Consider the following 25,502-nt stretch of genomic DNA (forward strand, 5'->3'; position numbering starts at 1 on the left):
TGAGCCGCAGTCCGAGCCTTCCCCTGGGCTAGACCCTGCAGCATGGCACGAAAGCGGGTGGCCTGCGAGGAGCAGCTGGGCCAGCGGCGCCCCAAGAAGTCCCGGAACCAGGAGGCGGAGCTCGGTGAGTGGGGGCGTGGCCCTGGGCGGGGCGTCCCCTCGGGCTCGGATCTATAACTGGTGGGGGCGGGCCCAGGCAGGACCCTCCTCCTCCCCCCAGGAATCTGGGATAAATCTGGCCGCTCCATCTCCAGCCTCCGAGCCTTTGCCTAGGCAGCTCCCCGCGCCTGGCAGGCACCCACCCTAAGTGGCTCCTGAACTCATTGCATTCCTTTTGGGTCGGCTTACATACACCGTATCGGCCTGGCACGGCCTTTGCCAATTGGCTGGATGGTGAACTGAGGCTTTAAAGGATGACTGGATTCCACTAAGGGGAAGTCCCATGCAGATGCAATTGGGTGCCAGCTCTTCCGGACCGAGATCAATGATTCAAAATCAAATGTGTGCTGAAAGGCTACGTGCCACATCAAAGAAAGAAAGTTCACTTCCAAAGGCTCAATTAGCCAAAAAGGCGTTCGGTTTTGCAGGGTTTGAAGGATCTTTGCAGACTGAGATTGGGAGTGGGAGACAGAGTAGGAGGCTGTTGGAGATAAGTTATGGACAGAGGTGGGGAAAAGCAAAAAAAATCCTGTGGGAGGGGGTAGACCCCCATTTTAGCCAAGGGCAGAGAGTAGGAGGAGATATTGTGAAATAAAATTGATTAGGTAGTGACTAGTAGAGACCTGGGTCAGGGACATGAGTTCTAGGCTAGGAATTTGGACTTTGGTACATAATAGCCTTTGAAATACTTGGGGGCAGAGCAACAACCTACTTTATTTTTACATAAGGAAAATTAGTTTTGCAGTGGTGAAAAGTATGGATCGGAAGATGTCGTCGCTTATGGGGAAAAAAAGAGGGTTGGTGTGGATAAATCTAAAAGCCCTTCACAGCCTGATAACGCTGTGCTTGTTATCTGAAAAGTTGGCCCATAGCATGTCACGGTCCTTTTCTGCTACCCCAAAAGACATAGAATCCATCTTATGTGGCATAACATTTGCAAAGCTTAAGTTGTGCCACGTATTTGGAGATTTTTACTTAATTCTGTCTATAGCGACAGCTCTGATAGGAAATTCAAGCTGTTACACACATTTTATATTTGTGTGTACATGTATTTTATAGGTTTACAGCTGTAAACTTGATTTGCCTCTGGCCCCAGAGCCAGAATCGGATCCTTGACCCCACAGAAGAATCCTAGGTTTCCTTTCCAATTCAGTTTTTAATAAACAAAACTTGTCACTGAGGAAACAAAGAAATTGGAGCAGGCCCGGCCCCTGAAGGCCCTGAAGTTCTACAGCTTTCCGAATGAGTTGGGGATTTCAGCCACGGTTTCCTGAGGTATGACCGATGAAGAGGCCGCAGGAAGCAGCCCCCATTCGGTTTTTACCCCACACAGGGTGAACTAATCAGATCTCACTTGAGCCCCGCTAGTTAGTGTGAGAGTGAGCAGAGGAGGAGCAGATGCGCGCCGGCTGGGCTGCAGGAGGCTGCTTCTGAATGGGGAGCTTTTCCGTGACATCATGCTCGTCCCTCTCAAGTGCAACAAAGGGTGAGGGTCAGAGTCAGGAGGCATTTAGGGACAGCTCTTAAGGAGTCCGTGAAAAGATACAAGTCCAAACTCCCAGACTGTCTTCATTATAACTTTCTTGTTCCTATTAGGATGCCTCTGTTTTCTTCCCAGGTCTTCTCTAGGTTTTTCTGCCCTTCTTAACATCCTTTTTTAAATGTTTGCATTTAATTTGATTGATAATGGATTTGTAGTCAGGGGTTGATAATTTGTTGATAATGGATTTGTAGTCAGGGGTTGATAATTTGTTGATAATGCATTTGTAGTCAGGGGTACTTCTGGTCCTTGGAACCATCACTGGGAACACTTTTCGGCACCTTCAGGCCTATGTCCAGAGCATCAAGATAGATACTGTGCATACGCGGGGGTCGCTTTTGCTAACTCAGAGTATAGTTGATGCCTTTGGATGAGGTATTGTCCCCATCCTCGGAATGGAAAAATTGAAACAACACTAACTAGTCTAGAGGCTTAGGACTGGATCCCAGAATAGAATCCAGAAATCCTGATTCCCGGGCTGTTTTTCAAACTTACAAGTTTTTAACAAGTTTCAATTCAGCTGGCACCTGCTGGGTACAAATCACCCAGGAGAAAATACAGCGCCTGCCCTTGGGCGGGGAACACATGCTACAGACTCAAATAAATGTCACCTAATTTGAAGAGGGCACAAAATGCTAGAGCAATCAAGAAGAGCTTTCCTTAGGAGGAGCACCTGAAGGAAGCTGGCCAGGTCCCAGGGAGAAATTCTGGGAGATGTGATGGGGAGACTTAGAATTTTGAGATTAGGGAACAACAGGTGGGTCACTTTGACAAAAACCCAGAGCACCCAGGGGTGGTGATGCCAGTCTGTGAAGGGTTTTAAGGCCAAGCTGAAGTTTTTGTGTTTTATCTTAGAAGCACTAGGGAGCTATTGCAGATTCTAGAGTAGAGAAATCAAATCTTTCTCTCCTGACCTGCTCACACCGGTGTGTTAGGAAGACTATCTGACAGTTATATAGAGAGAATAGATTAGAGAAGAAAGATAATAGGATCAGGGAGATCAGTTCAGAAGTAATCCAAGTGAGAAATGTGAGATCCTAAACTAAGATGGCGGCTGGGTGGGTGGAAAGATGATGAATGTGAGAGATATTGTGAAAGAAAAATTCATGAGAGTTGACAACTAATTGGACCAAGAGCTAAGGGAGAAAAGGCAGGTGCTAAAAACTTGAATAAAACTTGGCTTCAACAATACAAAAAGGGAGTTTGGAGAATGGACTCAATTAATGAGTAAAGTTAATTAAGAGAAAGGAACAAGGATTTTGTGAAGCATCTACTATGTTCCAGGCACTGTGCTAAGCACTTTTTACAGGTATTAGGTACATTTGATAATCATTCCCATGCCAGGGAAATCGGATTCGGGTTGTTTTTCCAGTTAGTCGATCAATCCATAAACATTAAGAGCACCTACTATGTGCCAGGCACTGTGTTCAGTGTTGGGACACAGAAAGAGGCAAATGACAGTCTCTGTCCTCAAGGAGCTCACAGTCTAATGCTCGTGCACAAGATGAGGTTTGGACCAGGGTTGTGGCTGTGGAAATAGGGATGGGCAGAGAATTGGGGGCAGCACTTTGATTGTCCTCCCCTTGCTGCATCTTTGCCTTCTTCTTCCTCCTTCAAACAGATGTATTTGAAGATGAGAAGCCAAAGAAAATCCGTGTCCCCAGAGTCCCAGGTGGGAAAAGGAAGAAAAGGAGCAGTAGCCCTGGGGGGCCCTCAATCAGTGCATCAAAGAAGGTGGGAGCCAAGGCAAAAAAGAAATCTGAAAACCATCCCAGCGTGAAGGAGGAAGCCTCTAGTGAGGAAGATGATTTCACGTAAGAGAGTTCTCAGTTTCTCTGTATTTCTCATCAGAAAATGATGGGGCTAAGGACAACCTTTCTCTTTCTTCCTTAAGTTATTCCAGGCAGTGGGGGGTGGGGGGTGGGGTGCTGCACAGTGCATAGAATGCTGGACCTGGAGTCAGGAAGGTCTGAGTTCAAATTCAGCCTCAGACACTTACCAGTTGTGTGAACTTGGCAAAGCTACTTTACCTCAGTTTTTTCATCTGTAAAATTTGAATAATGACAGCATCTGCCTCCCAGGGTGGTTGTGGACATACATGGAATAACATCTGTAAAGCCCTTTGCAAAGTGCTATATAACTGCTAGCTCAAGAGCCTAAAATTCTGTCATTTTTAAAGTGGGAAAAAAATCTTGTAGCTCATCTGGCTCAAACCCCTCGTTACAGATAATCAAACTAAGGCCTAGGGAGGTGGCGAGGAGGAACCAATGCTAGGACCGAGGCCAGTGCCTTTCCTTGCCCCGAATGTTGTACCCAGAAACAGAATCAGAGTCTGAGAGTTAGAAGGGACCTCTGTAATTTAGTCCAGCCCCTTTGGGAAAGGTGAACCCTGACTGCTGCCCCTCCCCGCCCCCTTCTTGGACCAAGGGCCATTTAGCCTTTGCTTGCAGTGGCCATCCATTCCACATGGGGCTGGTTTTGATTGCTGGGGAACAAAACCTAAATCTACCTCTTTGCAACTTACATTTTATTTTGTTCAAGATGATAGAGATGTGAGACCCTGGGCATCTCCCAGCAAGCTGTCAAGGAAACATCAAGGACTTCTCTGCTCAGGGATCTTTCATCCATTCAGGATGATGGGGCTTTGCTGATGTCCAAACTTTCTTCCATTTTCACGTGACACATTCTTAGGGAAGCTGTGCTGGTTCTTTGTAATCACTGCTTCCTTGTCTAGCTTCTCAGCAACCATCGCTTTATTGATGCTTCAAAGTTATCTCAGCGATCCAATTCTTTTTTGCAAGTTGGGAAAATATTTCGGCATCAGGTCTGGGTGTTGTAAGGTAGGATTTAAAGAAAGAAGGAACTTAGCAATCCCCTCATTTTACCGATGAAGAAATTGAGGTGCACAAAGGTTATCTGATTTCCTAGTGTTCAAGGCCAGTCCTCTGACTCTAAATCTAGTGTTCTCTCTACTACAACACATTCATCTTTGAGTATTTAGTATTCTTTGGGTCTGAAGAGGGCATAGTACTTAAAAATTCATTTATTCATTCATTCTTAAATTATTTTTATTATCTTGTTTGCACAAAAGCCTTAGTATTTTTCCCCATTTTGAAGGAAGCATGTCTATAGCCCCTACTGAGTGCCAGGCACTGTGATAAGCACTTACAAAAATTAGCTCATTTGATCTTTACAGTATCCCTGGGCAATGGGTGCTATTAACTTCATTTTACAATTGAGGAAAATGAAGTAAAAGATAAAATTTATATAGCTAGTCTCTATACAGTAAAGTTGGGATTTGAGCTGAGAGTTGAAGCCGGGAATAGACACAAGGGGAAGAGAATCCCACTCACAGGTGAAAATACACCGAGTCTCAAGTGGGGAGCGTCTCATGAGGAACAACAAAGATGCCAGAGCCACTGGATTTCAAACTGGAGGAGCAGGAAGCGCTTTAAAAGCCAAACAAGGCTTCATGTTTGATCCTGGAGGGAACAGGAGCTACTGGGGCTTAGTGAATGGGGGAGAAAAGGAGTAACATAGACTTGTATGAGGATCAGTGGAGGATGAATGGGCTGAGACCTGAGGTAGCAGAGCCACCAGTAGCTATTGCAGCAATCCAGGTCAGGGGGTAAGGGCCTGTACCAGGATGGGGGCAGTATCAGGCAAGAAAGAAGCGTATTTGAGAGATGATGCAAAGGTAAAATTGATAGGTCTGGGCCAGAGCTTAGATATGAGGGGAAAGAGGGTTTTGCCAGTCTGCTAAGAGGCCCTAAGAGACCCAATCTCAGCAATAGACTTTCTTTCTGTATTTGGTCTTTCTTGTGTGAGTGGTCAAGCCAAACTCTTGAGCAGTTGCAGATCTCTTCCAAGAGACTTTGCATTGTTTTAGGGGGCTTGATACAGCCATCACCCCTTCTACAAACTAGCATCTGGAGGACTTCCCACTGCATATGACCTCCTTTCCCACAGTGGCAGACTCCTTTGGCAAGCATCATGTCTTATCAATAAAAATAAAAACAAGACAAAAAAAAAAAGAAAAGATTAAATTATTTTCAATACTTTGTTTCAATAATATGTTTAAGGAGTAAGAGACCTGAAAAATTCATTGAATACCTTCCTTTAATAATGCCAGAAAAAAAAATTGGTTCTACTGTTTGCATGCCTGTGGGCTATTATTGTAACCCAGGGCTTACATTGATTTCAGTTTTGTGATTTGTCTTCATATTTGTTTTTAATATAGAATGTTTATAATCTTGTCTGGGGCTTTTTTCCATTATTTTGAGGTAGGTTTATAGGATCATCATTGTTTTGATATAGGACATAAAAGATGGGTCAGCAGATGGATTAGTGGCAGATTCAATATTAAAACATATTCTTTTAATGAGAATTTCAAATACTTAAGAAAGCTGGCGTAATTAAACAGAAAATATTTTTAGCCATAGCAAATTTTTATTTTATTTTTTACATAGTTGAAATAATTTTATTAATATTTGTTCATATTTGAAGGCTTACATATTGTTAGTTGTTTTTTTTTCTTTTCTTTTTTTTTTAATTATAGCTTTATATATATATATATATATATATAAATTACTCATGCATATATCATATATATATATGATATATGCATGAGTAATTTGTCAGCATTGACCCTTGCAAAATTTTCTGTTCCAATTTTTCCCCTCTTTCCCTACCCCCCCCCCAGATGGCAAGTAGACCAATACATGTTAAATATGTTAAAGTATATGTTAAACACAATATATGTATACATATCCATACAGTTATTTTGCTGCACAAGAAAAATTGGACTTAGAAATAAGGTAAAAATAATCTGAGAAGAAAATCAAAAACAAATGAGTGGAAATGCTATGTTATGGTTCACACTCATTTCCCATAGTTCTTTCACTGGGTGTAGCTGGTTCTCTTCATTATTGAACAATTAGAACTGATTTATTTGGTTCATCTCATTGTTGAAGACAGCCATGTCCATCAGAATTGATCATCATATATACTATAACCTATTTAACATGTATAGGAGGGGAGGAGGTGGAGGGAGGGAAGTGAAAAGTTGGAACAGAAGTGAGTACAAGGGATAATGTTGTAAAAAATTACCCAGGCATATGTTCTGTCAATAAAAAATTACAATTAAAAAAAAAAGATTATCATATAGTATTGTTGTTTAAGTGTACAATGATCTCCTGGTTTGTTAGTTGTTTTTAGACACACATAATGTTGACCAAAGTATATCATACAAGCATTTATCTTATTATTGAAAAACAATCTACAGCATAGAAAAGCATCTCCAGTAGGAAAACTACTTATTCAGAACATCTCAATTACAAAACAGAAACTTAAAATGGAATCAGTTATGCTAAATTGATGTACAGTTGTTGGGAGAGAAGCCCCTCCAGAATAGCCAAAGGGCATTGAGTAAAAGAGGATTCCTGTAAAGCAGAAATAAAAATGGAAAAATGGCCTGGCCTATTCTTCAATTTTGGTTAGAAATAGGCATGAACTGTTAATGACAACTTGTAAAGGGTCATCATTGCTTTCCCTTAAATTTGATAAGGGAAACACTGAAATAACAGATATTTGACCCTTTTGCATGTTTCTTCCTGTGATATTTGTAGGAACTTTACAAGTGTTCCAAAGAAGGAGATCCCACCAAAGATAGAACCATCATTTAAAAAAGACAGCAGTGAGGAAAATGATGAAGATGAAAGTGAAGATGACTGGGAGGAGGTTGAAGGTAAGGCTCCCTGGTGCCAACATGACCTGCCCCTTGCATTGTTCTTTTCTTTCAGGCTTGCAGTCTCTATTATAGCCCTGTTGTTTTCTTGTGAATAAATGTCTGTCCTGTCTCTCTCATTGGGTTTTCAGCTTGTTAGAAAGCCTCCTTTCTTATACCTGACTCATCCAAATGTCCTGAATGGTGGGATCAGGCCCTGGCCAAGAGGGCCTTGGGGCTCCGGTGACCTAGTCCTAGGCTCTCCTTGCCCCAGGGCTTCCCACAGGTCACCCACCCCATCCACGTGCACAAGGGCCGTCCCCTCAGGGCCAGCTGCAAGCTCCCTAGAGACTAGGACCATCCTACCTGTGTTTCTCACAAATCCTAGACCAGGATGGATATTTGTTCAGGAGAATCGACAGCCATGCTCAGATTTGTAGAGCTCTCACAAAGTGGCAGATTGGCTTGTTCCGGGTTACCTCCGGCTGTGGTTCAGTGCCTCAGAGCCTTCGTCCTTTCCTTGCTGGGCCAAGAAGTGAAATCATACGGCCACTTTGTCGAGGATTTTAGATGACTTGGAGGGACTGGTTCTGTCCTGGTGTTTCGGGGTCCTCTGTCCCCTCCCGGAGCACACACAGAGTGCTCTGTTGGGCATGTGGAGCCTTTCATCACCCAGCTTCCTTTTGGTCTTCTGATACCGTATCACAGACTCGGATCCAGAGCCATGGGCCTCTTGGCTGCTCCACAAACAAAGCCCTCCTTTTCCCAGCTCCGGCCTGGAGTCTTCGCCCTCCTCATCCCACTCCCGGCCTCCTGCGCTTCCCTCAAGGCCCAGTTTCCATCCCACCCTCTACAGGAAGCCCTTCCCATCCTCCCGCAGTGTAGCGCCCTCGCTGTAGTGAGCATCTCCCAGTGGCTCGCAGGTGGTACCTGCCTGGTGTCTCCCTCCAGGGAGTGAGCTCCTTGAGAGCAGGGTCTGCTTTCTGCCCCCTCTGAGTCCCCTGAGCCTGGCACAGAGCCTGGCACACGGCCTTAAGCTTTTTGACAACTAAGCTGCAAAAGTCGTCAAGCGCTGGTGACTGACAGACCCAGCGGCCAGTGGGAGGTAGGGAACCCACCGAGGGAGGGGTCAGATTGGCCGCGACCTCGCCACCTTGGGGGCATCATCCAGCGTACTCGCCTTCAGGAAGCGCAGCTGTCGCCCTCGGTAAAGAGCCGCTGGTCTCAGAAGAGGCCGCGCTCGGGGCCCGTTTTCTGAAATCGCAAGCAGGGCCTCTCCGCGGGGTCTGCAGTGTTTCTGATGGTCGCATTTTGTTGGTAGAACTTAATGAGCCCGGACCAGATGAAGTGGGAGAAACCGCAGCCGCCTTTAGACCAGCTCTGCCTGCCGAGCCAGTGGAGATAGAGATTGAAACGCCGGAGCAGGCAAAGGCGCGCGAGAGGAGGTAAGCCCTCGTTCTGCGTCTGTGGGCCCCGTAAGGCTGCAGCCTCTGGGGGCCGCGGCAGGGAAAGGGCAGGACAGCCGTGCCCCCCGTGAGGCCCGCTCCTCTGTGGCCCAGCTTCTGTCAGGAGAGCTCGCCTCCTCTTCCATCGCACCCTGGGGCCCAGCAGCCTTGGCATGCTGGCGCTCCCGGCAGAGCCCTGTGCCCGGGGGCATGAAACCCCCAGCAGACGGTCTGTCATCGGTCGTCACTCATTAATTATCATGACCTTCGGAGTTCCGCATTTCCCTTTGCATTCCCACTGCAGAGAAAAAAGGCAGGTGGAATTTGAGACGTACCTTCGGAGAATGATGAAGCGCTTCAATAAGGAAGTCCGTGAAGATACACATAAGGTCTGAGCCTCAGCGCCCATTCAGGTCCAAAACCATTCTGTGTGTCTGGTGCCGGGGGGAGGGGAAGCAAGGCAGGTTCTGGCCCTCACAAAACCAGCCCTCGGGCTACTCTTCATGTTCAGAAATGGCTGATTCCAAGGGACAGAATCCAAGGAGAATGCGGTCTGCTCCCTCAGGAGACAGACATTAGGGATAGAGGGAGTTTGACAAGCCTGGGAACAAGTTGGGATGATGTTGGGAAATAAAGTTGGATTGATTGGGCCCCTGATTTATAGGGTGTAAATGTCTGAAGCAAGACTTTGAGCTGGGTCCAGAAGACGCTAGAGTTCTTACAGGTTCTGGGGCTGGGGGCAGTGTTAGAAAAACGAGCATGCTGGACAGATGGGAGGCAGGAAAAGCCAGGGGGATTCTGGTCTGTGATGCAGGAATGAGGTGAGGAGATGCTGGTTGTGGGGCTGGTAGGAGAATCCAAAAAGGTAAGACAGGTTATAGGCAGACACGATTCAGGCTAAATTGGGACATTGGTCTGACATCTCAAAACGCCACTTGCTTTGGCTCAAGCGTTTTTGTTTTTTTTTCCCCTTCTTGTCTTTGTTGTCCTTATTCCCCTGCTTAATAGGTCCATCTGCTTTGTCTACTAGCAAATGGTTTCTTTCGGAATACTGTCTGTAACGAGCCAGACCTCCAAGCCATCGGCCTCTCCATCGTCCCAGCTCACTTCACCAAAGTGCTTCCTAATAAAGTGGATGAGTCTTACCTTTCAAAACTGGTAAAATGGTACGCTCCTGCGTCCGCCTCCTGCACGCCCTGCGCTGGGGGCTTTCCCTTCAGCCAGAGAGCGGCCACGGGACTCAGGTCCGCAGAATGGGCAGCAGCGCTTAAGTGCTTTCTTCCCTCCCAGGTTCATCGCCACGTTCACCGTCAATGCCGAGCTTTCCACGGATGAGCGAGACAGCTTGGGTTCCACCTTGGAAAGGCGCTTTGCTATTTATTCAGCGCAAAATGAGGAAGAATTGGTCCATGTAAGTGACAGTTCCTCATAGCACGAAATCCATGTGGTGATTAATTTAGGGGCAAGTGATTTAGAAACGTTTTCACTGATTATTCCATAATCTGAGGAATCCCGAGAAAATGCCTAGTTTAGTCCCAGGCTCAAGTTTGCTCTTGGGCTCAGGAGGCAGACCAGCACTCTCTTTGCATAAGGCTCCCCCCATTTGGATGGAGAGCCAGGAGTGCACAGAGGGCAGGGTGTAGGCCAGTGCCTTTGAGCGGCCGGGCCCACGGGAGGGCAGGCGGCCGGGCCCACGGAGGGCAGGCGGCCGGGCCCACGGGGGGGCAGGCGGCCGGGCCCACGGGAGGGCAGGTGAGGGCAGGCGGCCGGGCCCACGGAGGGCAGGCGGCCGGGCCCACGGAGGGCAGGCGGCCGGGCCCACGGGGGGGCAGGCGGCCGGGCCCACGGGGGGGCAGGCGGCCGGGCCCACGGAGGGCAGGCGAGGGCAGGCGGCCGGGCCCACGGGAGGGCAGGCGAGGGCAGGCGGCCGGGCCCACGGGAGGGCAGGCGAGGGCAGGCGGCCGGGCCCACGGGGGGGCAGGCGGCCGGGCCCACGGTGGGGCAGGCGGCCGGGCCCACTGAGGGCAGGCGGCCGGGCCCACGGGAGGGCAGGTGAGGGCAGGTGGCCGGGCCCACAGGAGGGCAGGTGAGGGCAGGTGGCCGGGCCCACAGGAGGGCAGGTGAGGGCAGGTGGCCGGGCCCACGGGAGGGCAGGCGGCCGGGCCCACTGAGGGCAGGCGGCCGGGCCCACGGGAGGGCAGGCGGCCGGGCCCACGGAGGGCAGGTGAGGGCAGGTGGCCGGGCCCACGGGAGGGCAAGTGGCCGGGCCCACGGGGGGGCAAGTGGCCGGGCCCACGGGGGGGCAAGTGGCTGGGCCCACGGGAGGGCAGGTGAGGGCAGGTGGCCGGGCCCACGGGAGGGCAGGTGAGGGCAGGTGGCCGGGCCCACGGGAGGGCAGGCGGCCGGGCCCACGGGGGGGCAGGCGTCCAGGCCCACGGGGAGCAGCCTGCCGGGGAGTGTGGGGCCACCCTCACACACAGCGTCTGCTGCTCGGGCTCTCCTGGCCCTGCCTCCTGACAGAGAGGGCGGCCCGGCCTCCCAAGGAGCCGCCAGCTGGGCAGGGCCACAGGCCCCGAGCAGGGCCCGAGTGTGCAGCTTTGAGCCGCTTAGGGAGCCTGGCTCGGGGGGCCTCCGGGCGAGACCCCGAGCTGCCGGCTTGCTGTTAGCCTGCGCCCGCGTGCTGGTCGGGTAGCTCTTCGATTGGTGACGGTGACCTCTGGAGCCTCGGAGCCTCTCCCGCTCGCGGTCTCTTTCTTCAGCGCTTGCGGCGAGCAGGGAGACAAGGGACCTGAGACCAGTGAGGCTCCTCCCTTGCCCACTGTCACACTGGCCTTCTGAATCCTCCCCCAGGCGTTGCTCCTCTGAGAGAAACTTCTGTGAGGCGCCAGGCGCTGGCCGGGAGGTCAGGTTGCGGCCCCTGTCACCAGGGTCCTCCCTCCAGGGCTGACTTTCTGACCTTTTTTATCCTTGTCAGTTTTCTGAGGGAAAGGCTTTTAACTTGATGGTTTTCCGAGAGTTGTGATTTGGACCAGTTCTCCACGGGGTTTTTTAAGTAAGGCGCTGTTCTGGAGCCCGTGGGGGATACGCTCGGGAATGGAACGCCGCCTTTTCCAGGCCCGCTGGTCGCCCGGGAGCATTGAGCTGTGTACGCGAATGGTATTCCCAGTCTAATGTTATCAAAGTCCCAAACATGGCCAGCGTGTCACACTGAAAGAATTATCAAGACAGCGGGATGGGAACCAAATGAAAGACAAAGAGACATTAAGTATGCCTGGGATTAGAATGGCCTCCTCCTAGGCTGAGACTCTGCACTTTGGAGACTTCTATTTCTCTTCTAAAAACTGTTTATTCCCGCCTTTTGACGGTTAATCCTTTGAAGAATTGCTTTTGTAGGAGATGCCTCCCTCATTAGCACAGGCTGAGCACCTGGCTCTTAACGCATCTTTGCTAGTGAAGGCCCGTTGGAACGCCTGGGAACTCGCTTACACTGATGCCGGGCTTCGCTGCTTTGCAGCTTGTCTTGGTTTTTATAGTTCTCACTGAAAGAAACTGTGTGAGGACTTGGGTAGAATTCTGCACGAACTTTCGGCTTTATACACGCTTCTCTTTTTCACAGATATTTCTGTTGATACTACGATCACTGCAGCTTCTGACCCGGCTGGTGTTGTCTCTGCAGCCCATTCCTTTGAAATTGCTAGCTGCAAAGGTGGGATTTTACTGGGGCCCCAAGCAAAGGGGGGGTTGTGATGGAGAAGAGAGAATCTGTCTCTCTCACTCTTTAAGAAGAGCAGCCTTTGGCCCCTTAGAGTTGGAATTCCGTAATGTAGCTTTTTCCACACCTTGCACCAAATATGGAACCTGGGGGCCCCAAAGAGAACGGAGCCCTATTCTTAGTGAAGTTGTCCAGAGCCCACACGTGCCGTGCTACTGCCTGATGCTCTGACCTCTCTCCTGTGAAATGAGTGACAGCCTCTCGTCTCCTAGAATGTTGAGGTGAAGAAGGAGTCTGTGGGACGGATGCTGCATGAACCATTTTTAACGTTCTCCGATGAATAGGCCAAGTTTTCTCGGTGTTGAGGGTGCATCCTTACTGCTGTTACTGTTTTCTGAAAGCTCCTTGTTTTTATAGTTTTCTACTCATTCCCAGACTTTCACAAGACAGAAGGCTTTTTCTGTGAGGTGGTTAGTACAGTGAAGAGGGACCAGTGAGATGAGGGGGCAGTTGTCTCGAAGAGAGCGAAGCCGTGGAAGTCAGTTTTTACTATGAAGTTGTAACGATCATGGGAATGTTGACTTTACTATGGTTTTCAGCCAGTGCATTTGCACCAACCAGACCGACTGAAATAATCTCGGGTTCCTTGGGCTTCCCACCAGTCAGCCACTGAGCCCTGTCTCTGGCACGGTTCCTTGAGGGCAGGGACTTAAGTTATTTTTGTATTTTTCCTAATGCCTATTATTGGACTTGATATGTAATAGGTTTTATAAATGTTAAATAAATAAATTTGTACTCATAAAATGGGGGAGAAGGGACAAAAATAAAATATATAATCAGCTTCTCTGTTCCAGGGCAAGAAAAAGTCCCAGGACAATTCCTTAAAGAATGCTAGAAGTTCTTCTCAGTCCCCCAGCCAAAAGATCCAGACCCAAACTAAAGCAGAGACCAGCCCAGGACAAGCCGTAGCCTCTTGTAGGCGGGCAGCAGAGAGCAAAAAGTCAGCGCCCGCCAAGACAGCCGCGGGCAGGAAGAATCAGCCCCCCCCCGGCAAGGAGAAGCCGGGCGCCCAGAGACCCGCCCGGGAGCGGCGGAGGATGCCGAAGGTGTCCTACAGGGAGGAGAGCGGCAGTGACGGGGCCCGGAGCAGCGCCGACTCGGAGCTCTCTGGCGAGGACGACGGGGGCTCCTCTGATGAGGAGTCTCGGCCTGGCCCCCGGAGACCGCGGAGGCCGCCGGCGTCCCTGAGGAGAGGGGCGGCGCCGGGGGGCAGCCCGCCAGCAAAGAGCCAGAGAGCAGGCGGTCCGGCCTCCGCCCTTCCGGCAGCGCCCCCCGAGGCCTGCCCCGGCACCAAGAGGGGCAAGATCCTTTCTAGCGATGAAGCAGAAGAAGACGACGACGTCAGGAAGGCGACTGGTGTGGACCAGTGGCTAGAAGTGTTCTGTGAGGGGGAGGATAGGTGGGTATGTGTCGATTGTGTCCATGGCGTGGTGGGCCAGCCCCTGGCCTGTTACAAATACGCCTCCAAGCCCCTGTGCTACGTCGTGGGCATAGACAACGCTGGGTGCGCCCGGGATGTCACACAGCGCTATGACCCGGCCTGGATGACAGCTACCCGCAAGTGCCGAGTAGACTCAGAGTGGTGGGCTGAGACCCTGAGACCCTACCAGGGCCCTTCCGGGGCCAGGGAGAGCAAAGAAGAGCTGGAGGTAAGCCTGCGGGCCGAGGCCGGTGCCCTTGTCACCCGTGGCGGTGCTCAGGTGGCACATCAAGGGCGAGGAGCTTGAGGGGCGAGCGAGGACGTCCAGCTCCCGGCGAGGAGGGAAGGTCCCGGAGCACGGCCTTCCACGCCTACATGATTCGTGAACGCTGGAAGAGGGAAGGAAAGGGGGAGAGTCTCACGCGCCGGCCCCTCACACAGGGGAGCCTGCAGGGCCGCAGTCCCTGAGGGCTTGGAGACGCGATCCACCGGGCGTGGGTCCCAGTAGTCTTTCCACTAGAGAGAGCTTGCGCTGGGCAGCTCTGACAGCACTTAGAACTCCCCAGCGACTCTGGTCGGCCCCAGATAAACCTTCGCCCTCTGGGGGCCACTGTTTGAAAATTGGACCCACGCCCGTGGCCTCCTCCCCATAGAGAAATCGGGGGGCAGAAGAGGCAGTGGGAGTTACTGAAGGAGGGGAGTCAGACTTCTCGAAGAAGCTGAAGGAATCTGGCAGGCTGGTGTGCTAGGCTCCTGACCAGCTCGGGGCGGCCGCTTTTTCTGTTTCCGCTGAGAATTTCACTGGAGGCTTTGGTAGCCTCCTGAAGGGCTTGTACCTTCTCTTCCGGGGGAGACGTGGGATGCTCAGCCACCCTCCCAGCAGGCTGTGACTATGTGTAGCTACAGAGAACCACTGCCTAAGTCCAGTCTGACCCTCGAATTTTATATTTATTGAAAACCTATCAGTTAGGGGAACAAGACCAAGCTAAAATCATTGCAAAATTATTAACAAATTTGGTCATTGATCCATAATAACACTTAGCAACCAACATACGATAGTCAGGAAGAATCCAGGTTTTATTTAAAAATAAAACTCCCTTTTACAAAGATTTAACACCATTTCTTTGGCCTGTGCAGTTTCAGGCGAAGCTAGAGAGCCAGCCCTTGCCCACTGCTATCGGCTTGTATAAGAACCACCCACTTTATGCCTTGAAGAGACATCTCCTGAAATACGAGGCCATATACCCAGAGAGTGCCGCCATCCTTGGGTACTGTCGGGGGGAAGCTGTGTACTCTCGGTAAGAGAACCGGTGTCGTGCACGTTACTCCGGCTGGTGAGCGAGGGGCCGCTGGCCTCAGGTCATGAACGGCTTCAGCCAGGAGGCTTGGGGAATGAAAGAGGGTGGGGTCACGTGATCGCCGGAAGAGTAGAAGTTTGGGGAGGAGAGCGAGGGCAGGAGCGAAGCCTTGTGAGTGGGAAGTGAGTGGAAGGGCTTTGGAAGAGAAACGTCCCTCAGAAGTTAAATGTTTTATCGAGGACGTGCTAGGCCAGCACCAAATTATCCATCACCTTTAAAAACACCTCACCATAAAGGGTTGGGGGCCAGAGTCATGCTGGGAGGGGACGTGTCAGGTTTGAGCCTTGAGCTGCCTTTCAATGAGAAATATTTGTAAGGAGCTTAGCACAGTGCTTGGCAAATGGGGATTTTAATGCCCGTGGCTTGGTTCAGGAAGAGATTGTTATTTGTCTTCATGTCTCACCCAGTGCTACTCAGTGCCGTACATGGTATGTGCTTAACACGTATCTGCTGAGCGCTGAAGGGATAACTGAGCGTATTCCCAAGATGGTGGCTCAGCGTGTCGCGCCCTGCCGTCCGTTATGATGCGGCTTTTTACCGCCTGGAAGCCATTTTCCCCCAGCTGGATTGCGCGCTTCCCCGGGGCAGAAACCGTGCCCCCCGGGCTTGAATGCCGTGGCTGCTTTTGTGTCATCCGATTGCTAACGCAGCGCTGTGTGTATGTGCACAGTAGGCGCGAGGCCCTTGGAGACAGAGCGTGAGACAGCTGGGGAGGGGGAGGGAAATGCAGAGGCCGCCGAGACAGAGCAGGAGCCCTGGGCCTTTCCACTGAGGCTGCCCCGCAGGTCAGGAAGTCGGCTTCAGATGCTGCTCTGCCTGACTTGGACGCTCGGTTATTTAAGCTCAGAGCCCGTTCCAGGGGCAGTTTCACCTTCTTTCTATAGATAGCAAAGGCGAGAGGCGCCTCCATTCCTAATTAGCGTCTGTAGTTTGAGAAAGCAGTGGGCGTAAGGAAGAAATGCGGGTCTCTGGTTAGTTGAGGAATAACTGACTTGTCACATTTGTCTTCCCTGGGCATCATCTTTAGGGACTGTGTCCACACCCTGCACTCAAGGGATACCTGGTTGAAGCAAGCGCGAGTGGTCAGGCTTGGGGAAGTCCCCTACAAGGTAACTGGGCTGGGGCAGCTGATGACGATGGTTTGGGTGGAAAGACCGAGGGAAAGGGATCGTGCCTGCGGCTGGAAGCTGAGAAGAGAATGAAACTTATCCTTTGGGATGAGAGCAGACAAAGGGCTGCAAGTTTAGAGAAGGGACCAATATGTCATTTAAGAACCTCTCGGGCCAGGATCGGGCCAGAAAACAATGGCCAGATCTAGGTCAGGGTCAGCGTGGGAAAGCACGGCGCTCTTCTGCTTGGGTACCTGTGGACAGCCACTGGCCCTTCGGTGAGTCCTCCAGCATAGCACAGCTGTCAGAGCTGGGCAGCTTTCAAAAACCACCCTCGGTACATGAGTTCTTTTGACAAGTTTCCAGCTTTCCCAGGTGTCCCACGGGAGAATCTCAGGTTACACCTACACAGCAGTCCAGTGGTGTTAGCGGGCAGAGCCAGAGTAGCTGGCCGTGGCTGGTGTGGGCCAGGAAGCCACCCTGAGCAGAAAATGCCTTTCAGGATTTATTTTTGGAGGTTGATTAGTTATGTCAGATTCTCAAAGTATTTTAACAAAGAGCTAAATAAAATGCTAGGTTTTATCTTTAAAAAAAAATTTACTCTGCTCATGTCACAGGAAGAAAGTAAGATATGAAGTTGAATGATTTGCAAACTATCACCTTTTTTTTTTTAATATTTTATTTTATTTTATAATAACTTTATATTGACAGAATCCATGCCAGGGTAATTTTTTTACAACATTATCCTTTGCACTCGCTTCTGTTCCGATTTTTCCCCTCCCTCCCTCCACCCCCTCCCCTAGATGGCAAGCAGTCCTTTATATGTTGGATATGTTGCAGTATATCCTAGATACAATATATGTTTGCAGAACCGAACAGTTCTCTTGTTGCACAGGGAGAATTGGATTCAGAAGGTATAAATAACCCGGGAAGAAAAACAAAAATGCAGATAGTTCACATTCATTTCCCAGTGTTCTTTTTTTGGGTGTAGCTGCTTCTGTCCATCATTGATCAATTGAAACTCAGTCAGGTCTCTTTGTCAAAGAAATCCACTTCCATCAAAATATGTCCTCATACAATATCGTTGTCGAAGTGTATAATGATCTCCTGGTTCTGCTCATTTCACTTAGCATCAGTTCATGTAGGTCTCGCCAGTCCTCTCTGTATTCATCCTGCTGGTCATTCCTTACAGAACAATAATATTCCATAACATTCATATACCACAATTTACCCAGCCATTCTCCAATTGATGGGCATCCATTCATTTTCCAGTTTCTAGCCACTACAAACAGGGCTGCTACAAACATTTTGGCACATACAGGTCCCTTTCCCTTCTTTAAAATCTCTTTGGGATATAAGCCCAATAGAAACACTGCTGGATCAAAGGATATGCACATTTTGATAATTTTTTGGGCATAATTCCAGATTGCTCTCCAGAATGGTTGGATTCGTTCACAACTCCACCAACAATGCATTAGTGTCCCAGTTTTCCCACATCCCCTCCAACATTCATCATTATCTTTTCCTGTCATCTTAGCCAATCTGACAGGTGTGTAGTGGTATCTCAGAGTTGTCTTAATTTGCATTTCTCTGATCAATAATGATTTGGAACACTCTTTCATATGAGTGGTAATAGTTTCAATTTCATCATCTGAAAATTGTTCATGTCCTTTGACTATTTATCAATGGGAGAATGGCTTGATTTCTTATAAATTTGAGTCAGTTCTCTATATATTTTGGAAATGAGGCCTTTATCAGAACCTTTAACTGTAAAGATGTTTTCCCAGTTTGTTGCTTCCCTTCTAATCTTGTTTGCATTAGTTTTGGCAAACTATCACCTTAATTTCATAACAGAAACCTAACTAGAAAATAGAATTTCTGATTTCTGATTCCTAGCCCATTGTTCTTTCTCATACACTTTGCCAGAATGTCCAGGAAGCTCTGTGAAATAGCTTCCAGTGAAGTCCTTGGCTGAATTTTTAGCAGCCCTGATGGTTGTGGTAGTGGGGCCTAGAAGAAGGCAGCCATTTACATTGTGAGAGGGGGATAGGGAGGAGAAGCTGCACATTAAGGAAGTCCTAACGGCTCCTCTAGGCCCTGCTACAATGAGGAAGGTGAGTGGAGGCGCCTGAGGCCATGGGCCCTGTCTGGGTACCCTCCCTGGGCCGGGACCTCAGCCAGCCTGCTGTGCCCTGCTCTGCCCCACACATTCTCCTCTGGAGCCAGGGGATCCAGCTCCACCCAGGGATCCTCTTTCGTTGTTTAGACCTTCCCGTCCATTGGCCCCTAGCTGGTCACAAGTAATTAGTCCTTTTCTGTGCATTCTCTCTTTCCTGGCCATTCTCCCAGCGTTTCATTCCCTGACATTTCCTTCCCACATCTGCTTCTGAAGCCACAACTCTGTGCCTTTTATTCTAATTAACAGGAAAGGAGGACTGGCTAGCCAGGTCTGAAAAATAACTCCTTGCTTTCCCACCAGCCCTTCTGCCTTTAAACAAGTTATGCAACCTTTTTTACCTTCTCCCTGACTTCTGTCAAGTAAAACTAGAGGTTTTGTCCCTCAGGGGCTTCCGTGGGATTTGGGCAGAGGCTCTTCATTGTTGGTGCTTTTTCTGCGAGATCCGAGTTGTTGCCTCAGCGGCTGCTTTTCCTTCCGGTGCAGATGGTAAAAGGGTATTCCAATCGTGCCCGGAAGGCTCGGCTGGCAGATCCCCAGTTGCGGGACCAGGACGACCTGGGTCTGTTTGGCCACTGGCAGACCGAGGAGTACCAGCCGCCCGTGGCGGTGGACGGGAAGGTAAGTGGCCGGTGGAAGAGCAGAGCGAGCCTCGGTCCTCCTGGAAACCAGGCCGGCCTCATCATCCTTCGTCTGCTGCAGGTCCCGCGGAATGAATTTGGAAACGTGTACCTCTTCGTGCCCAGCATGTTGCCCATCGGCTGTGTCCAGCTGAAGCTGCCCAACCTGCATCGAGTTGCTCGAAAGCTGGGTATCGACTGTGTCCCGGCTGTTACCGGCTTTGACTTCCACAGCGGCTACTCACATCCTGTGTAAGGGAGGCCCCAGCCCACCTGGGGTCCAGCTTAAATTAAACACCAGAAAGGAGGCAGTTTCACTGCGGGATGGTCAGCGTGTGAGCTGGCCCAGGCTTCACTTGAAAGATGGATGACCCCAGGAATGAAGTGGGAGGCACTTGGGGGGGGGGGGGGGGGGAGACGGGGCGGTGGCGGCTGTAGCACAATGCTGAGCAATGGGGAAAGGGCTGGAGGGATTCCCCGCCTGTGGGATACGGCTGAGGCAAGGTGCGTGGTTGGACGGGAACGCTCTTGCTGCCAAATCCTGAGCTATAGCTTGACCTACCCCAGGAAGCAAAGGCAGTTCTCTCAACTCCTGAATACTTAGAGGTGATTCCAAAATGCTATTTTTATTTCCCAGCCAAAATCCCAACCCTCTCTTGTGGAAGTAGCCAATCATGAGGCTGAAAGCCCAGAATGAGGGATGAGGATGGAGAGGGAAAGAGCCAAGTCCAGGATAGAAATTTCTGTTGTAAGCAGTGAAGATGGATGTCGTGTCTGTTTTTTCTTGTTTTTTTAAGTCCATATGGAAGACTCTTTACAGTGCAAGTCACATGCCCGCCTCCCCCCCACCCCCAGGGAGGCCTGTCCCTCCTTCTGCCTCCTAAGAATGTGCATTGTGTTGTCTTCTGCAGAACTGATGGGTACATCGTGTGTGAAGAGTACAAGGAAGTTCTCTTGGCTGCCTGGGACAATGAGCAGTCACTCATTGAACAAAAGGAGAAAGAGGCAAGTACCTTCTAACTTAGGGGGATAGAGAAGCGCACCAGGACGAGACTCTGGGCACTGTGGCCACAAGGGTGCTGGGGAGGCATCCAGTGCAAGTCACAGCCACTCCCCAGGCCTCCGATCCTGCCCCCAAATGAGCGGCTGTGTTAGGAGATCTCCGAGATTCCAGAGGTCCCCCGAGCCCTGAGAAAGGATGAGATGTGTTAGAGGATCTTTGAGATCCTGAGAAGGGGCAGGATCCCAGAGGTCCCCCAAGCCCTGAGAAAGGACGAGATGTGTTAGAGGATCTTTGAGATCCCAAGAAAGGGCAGGATCCCAGGGGTCCCCCAAGCCCTGAGAAAGGACAAGATGTGTTAGAGGATCTCCGAGATCCCGAGAAGGAGCAGGATCCCAAAAGTCCCCCGAGCCCTGAGAAAGGACAATATGTGTTAGAGGATCTCCGAGATCCCGAGAAGGGGCAGGATCCCAAAGGTCCCCCGAGCCCTGAGAAAGGATGAGATTTTGTCAAGCAAGGAATGCAAAGAAGTAAATATATGTATGAAACACAATAAGGAAGTAAAGGTCATAGAAAAATGATGTCAGCCCTGGAAGAGACCTTTAAAGGTCAGTTAGTCTAACATGATTTTACAAAGGATTGAACTGCCGCTTATTTAGGCAAAATCCTCAATTTGTCCAAAGTCCTGTAAATGGTTCGTGTCAAAGCTCGGATCTGACCTTAAAGCCTTCTGAGAGTTCTGGTTCCCAGGCCAGCCCTCTCAGCACAAGATCGTACTTCTGTGGGTCCTGGTCACAGGCACTACACGCTTCCACTTTGGAAAACCAAACATCAGGCCCAGTTAAGCTGCTTTGGATTGTGGAGAGAAAGGCGAACATCCTGGGACTTGGAACGTCTGCAGTATCTGGTTCAATATGGACTGCAGGGAATGCCCTCTACCCCAGCCCTTTGTCATGGGTGTCCAGCCTGGGTTGGAGACCTCCCTCCAGCGAGGGGGAACCAAGCACATCCATGTGTGGGATAGGTTTGGCTCTTCAGAAGTTTTCCCCCATCAAGCCTCAATCTGCTCCTGAAATTTTTTTTCCATTAATTATTTTGCTCTCAAGAGCCAAGCAGAATTAAGGCTAATCCTTCTTTGACATAACCCACTTTACCTCCACTGAATCTTTTTTCCAGACTTTACATTCCTAGTTCATGACATGAACTTTTTTCCTTATTTTCTTCTGAACTCTCACTAGCCTATGAGCATCCATCTTAAAATGAATTGCCCAGAATTGGAACACAGTAGTCCATATTGGGTCAGCCCAGGGCAGAGGACATTTTGGAATGATCACTTCCTTATTTCTGAAAGTTATTCCTCCCATTTTAATGAGCCCTAGTGTGACTTGGCTGCCACCTTAATTGGTCACACACACTGAGCTTGCAATCCACTAAAAATGCAAATCATCTGCAGATAAACTGCTATCTAAGCATGTTTCCCCAATCTTACACTTACAGAGTGAGTTGATTTATTTCCCTGCAAACTTCCAACTTAACTTGGTTCAAATTGGGTCAGAGCTCATCACAATCTCTGGGGATCTTCTCATCCAGCTCTTGGCTCCCCTTGCTACCTTGGTGCCATTTCAGCTTTTATCAAAGTGTTGAAAAAACCATGAAACAACTCAGGGCCAACCCCTGGTCCCTGGGAGTCTCCACTGAAGACCTTTCAAGTTGTCATGAAACTATAAATGATTCCTGTAACGTCTGGGCTCGCTGTCTGGAGGACCTCGGGATAAGCCTGAGTCCTCGGTCTTAGTGGAGGAGTGCAGGAGGCAGGAGGGGCATGAGGATGGTCCAAGATGGAGTCCAGAGCCGCCTTTGTGTGTGCAGCTGAGGAGCTCTTCTGGACCTTAAATACCTCAGTAGGATCACATCACTGAGCATGCACCATTACATCACCATATCACATTAAGTATGTTTAGAAGGAGCAACTAGGCAGGATAGTGGGTAGAGCACCAGCCCTGAAGTCAGGAGGACCCGAGTTCAAATCTGAATCAGACACTTAACACTTCCTGGCTGTGAGACCCTGGGCAAGTCACTTAACCCCAACTGCCTCAGCCAAAAAAATTATGTGTAGAGAACCATTATTTCACACTGGGTAGGTGCTTAACTATAAGTGCCCTGCTGCCCTTGATTCAAGTACACCTTTTTCAGAGTTCCAGCCACCTACTGATTCCTCTTTGGATCTGATCTTCAAAATTGCCACATAATTGAAAAGAAACCATTTTTTAAAACAAAACACAGTTTTGGGAATCAATTAAATTATGAAAAATTAGGTCAGATATATAGAATATTAATTTCTAAGCTGAAATCATATCCTTTGAGAATCCCATCTTTATTTTTGCCCTGAAAATACCAGCTTTAACATATGACTTTCTCTTTCTACCCCCCTTTTGTCGTTCCACACAGAAAAGAGAGAAGAGAGTTCTGGGGCACTGGAAGTTACTGGTGAAAGGACTCCTCATAAGAGAGAGATTGAAGCTCCGCTTTGGTGACAAGGTAAATAGCAGCCCTCGTGGCACCCGTCAGGTCCCATCTCAGGGGTGCCACATGTACGGAGCATCACCTGAAGTCCACCTGGGCTCCAGATAGGAATCAGCTAGAGTGAGCAGAGGGGGAGAAATGAAGCACAAGTGTGACGGAGAGGGGAGGTACAGAGAGGGCAGAGGTCTATTCTTTCTAAGCTTAGGTATTAATTGTAAGATAATGTTGAGAGACCTTCCCTGTATATGAACCACTGAACTAGACGGGGTTCCAGAGAAGTCATTGCATCAAGAAGCTTTCAGCCTGGAGAGCCGGGTAACAGAGGCGGGCAGCTGTCTATTGCTCTCTCCCCTCAAGAGCTCATGCCTCTTCTGGAGTCCCCCTCAATCAGAAGGCAGAGCCCTTGAGTTTTAAGGCTGAAAGCTGCTGGTCTTTTGAGGTAATTTTGCCTCTCTCTTGAGCTTAGTTTCACTCATCAATAAAATCAGAGTAGAAAAAAACTGCAGGTCAGTGATTTCTAGCCTTTTCAAATATAAAGACCACTTTTTAAAGCAAAAAAAAAAAAAAAAAATCAGTTCTCAGCCCTGTTTTATTTATGCTTCATTTTTTCTGTTAAAAGTGACCTCCTAAAATGGGAGGAGTGCACACTTGGAGTACACACCTGCATGCGTGCCCCTTCCCTCCCTTCACCTCTGCTCCTGTCACTTTTTCTCCTTTCCAAGACTAGGTCTTCCTAATTTTGCCCAGGCTTACAATACAATCGCCGCTAATGGGCCTAGTCCCAATACTTAGGAGCAGGGAAGCTATCATCTTTCCATTGATGTGATAGTCATCCTTTTCCAGATGCTGCCTGCTCCACTTTGCAACACTTCGTGTAAATCTTTTCGTTCCTCTCGGTAGTAGTGATGTTGTTACTTAGAGTAACAATTTTTTTTTTTTACATTCACATGCTAGCTTATCTGTTCCCAGATCAAGGGGCATCATCTTGGTTTCCAACTCTGACATCACAAAAGTGCTGCTTTGGCTCTGTGAGGCCTTTCTTTTCATCACTGATCTCTTGGGGGACATGTCCAGCAGTAGAGTCTCTGGGCATTTTAGTCACTTAGCATAAACTTTTGTGATATTCTTAATGGTCCCACCCAAGAAGAGATGAACCCTGAACTAAGTGAAGCACATATCTTGTCTCTTAGCTCAGTCTCCCAGTGACATTGCCAGGCCGTGTTAAGCTTTTTTCCCCACAATTGCCTGTGGAGGGGTGGTGGTTCATGTAAGAGAGGCCCCAGTAAGAGCCAGTTGCCAAAGGAAGGTCGGCCTTTCTCCTGATCCTTCACTTGTGTTTCTAGGGTGAAGCTGTTGCAGCAACTTCAGAGGGAGGAGCAGGATTCTCATCGGATGAGGAAGGAACCAGCTCACAGGCAGCAGCCAAAACTCTGGCTGCCTCCTGGCCCCAGAACCGAGAAACCGAAGAGCAGCAGAAACTGAAAGGAACTCGGAAGACCAAAAGGGAAAAGAAAGAGGAAGCCAAACACCTGTTTCCCTTTGAAAAGTTGTAATTTTGAATGAACAGCGGGGCCAGATACTCTCCCACTCCCTAGCCATGCGCTCCCCTGACTGCCCCAAACAAAAGCAGCTGGGTAGCAGTCCACTAGTTTAGTTAAGGAAAGGAAGAAGTGGTCCCAAGTCACTGGGATGCTCCAGGTATGCTGCAGGACTACTTCGACTACTTCTTGCAGAAGAGCAGAGCTTTCTTGAACCTTTTTAGTTTTCAAAGCTGGATTATTTTTTTACTTAGGAATCTTACCTTTCAAGTGGTATTTTTCAACAGTCTGACAAATGCAAAAGTAAATGGATTTCTTTCGAAATCCTGAAGAACTTTGGGCACATACTGGTTAATTTTCTTTTGGGAGAAGCACCAGATTTTAATAGATTCTACCTGTGATAAGTTATGCACATGCAAAAGCTCTCTGCTATCCATTTAAACACAATTTCCATTTAATAAATAGCCATCTTCTTGCCTCATTAACGTATCTACAAAGACTTAACACAAATTATCTTTTCCTGGCCTTAACTGCCATTTTTTTTCCTCTGAATTGTCATTAAAACAGAGGAATTGCAGCTTAGTTCCTACTATTAGGATCTCTGGATTCACTTTAGGATGTAAGTACCTATCAAAGGGCTAAAATCAATAAATAAATCCCACAAACATCAAATAAACAGCAATAGTCTTGAGCCCCCACCTATTATACTAAATAGAAAATGTTTTACATTGTAGATAGTCAAGGATAATTGTTTTGATCACTTTAAGAACAATAAAGTTTATATAAAAACTGATTTCACTATTTTCTTTCATAGTCCCATTCCCTCATTTTACAAATGAGATTTAAGTCCCAGAGGGGGAAATTGATTTCCTCAAGAGTCACACAGAGAGGGAGGGGCAGAGCTAGGTAGAGAACTAGTCTAACCTCTACCCTGGTAGAGTCGAGCTCCAATAGAAATGGGACCCACTGAACTTTATGTGAGGATTCCTGAGAGCCATATTGACTCAGAAACCTATGTGGTAACATCTGAGTTCTATTATCTTTTTGTCAGATATTTCTTCATTACATTTTCTTCTGTTTCTGGGGTACTGAGGAGTGATGGGGTCATCGATCTCTC

The 25,502-nt window shown here is 48.9% G+C and overlaps 1 protein-coding gene across 3 annotated transcripts; it reads left to right on the forward strand.

The window, feature by feature from the left end:
- Nucleotides 1-32: 32 nt before the first annotated feature.
- On the forward strand, nt 33-25,178 carry XPC (XPC complex subunit, DNA damage recognition and repair factor). Of its 3 annotated transcripts, XM_051982952.1 has the most exons (16): nt 33-124; nt 3,321-3,513; nt 7,327-7,445; nt 8,746-8,869; nt 9,174-9,258; nt 9,878-10,035; nt 10,160-10,280; nt 12,486-12,575; nt 13,436-14,290; nt 15,199-15,359; nt 16,447-16,528; nt 19,191-19,325; nt 19,407-19,576; nt 20,236-20,329; nt 22,773-22,862; nt 24,191-25,178. In XM_051982952.1, exons 1-16 carry the CDS (start codon nt 43-45, stop codon nt 24,398-24,400), a joined length of 2,769 nt encoding a protein of 922 aa, XP_051838912.1. In that variant the 5' UTR covers nt 33-42; the 3' UTR covers nt 24,401-25,178. The 3 variants fall into 3 exon arrangements, 2 of the variants coding, with proteins under 2 accessions (XP_051838912.1, XP_051838916.1); XR_007951389.1 differs by lacking the exons at nt 22,773-22,862; nt 24,191-25,178 and adding an exon at nt 19,962-20,072; XM_051982956.1 differs by lacking the exons at nt 22,773-22,862; nt 24,191-25,178 and having other exon boundaries at nt 19,962-20,329.
- The last annotated feature ends 324 nt before the right edge of the window (nt 25,179-25,502 follow it).

Source organism: Antechinus flavipes, chromosome 1, assembly GCF_016432865.1.
Source record: "Antechinus flavipes isolate AdamAnt ecotype Samford, QLD, Australia chromosome 1, AdamAnt_v2, whole genome shotgun sequence".
NCBI lineage: Eukaryota > Metazoa > Chordata > Mammalia > Dasyuromorphia > Dasyuridae > Antechinus > Antechinus flavipes.

Bases quoted from the DNA above. Each gene is read 5' to 3' on its own strand.
- XPC (XM_051982952.1), top strand. From the start codon at position 43: ATGGCACGAAAGCGGGTGGCCTGCGAGGAGCAGCTGGGCCAGCGGCGC. The intron at 15,360-16,446 runs GTAAGAGAACCG...CATCATCTTTAG, and splicing joins GGGGAAGCTGTGTACTCTCG to GGACTGTGTCCACACCCTGC. The intron at 19,326-19,406 runs GTAAGTGGCCGG...CGTCTGCTGCAG, and splicing joins CCGTGGCGGTGGACGGGAAG to GTCCCGCGGAATGAATTTGG.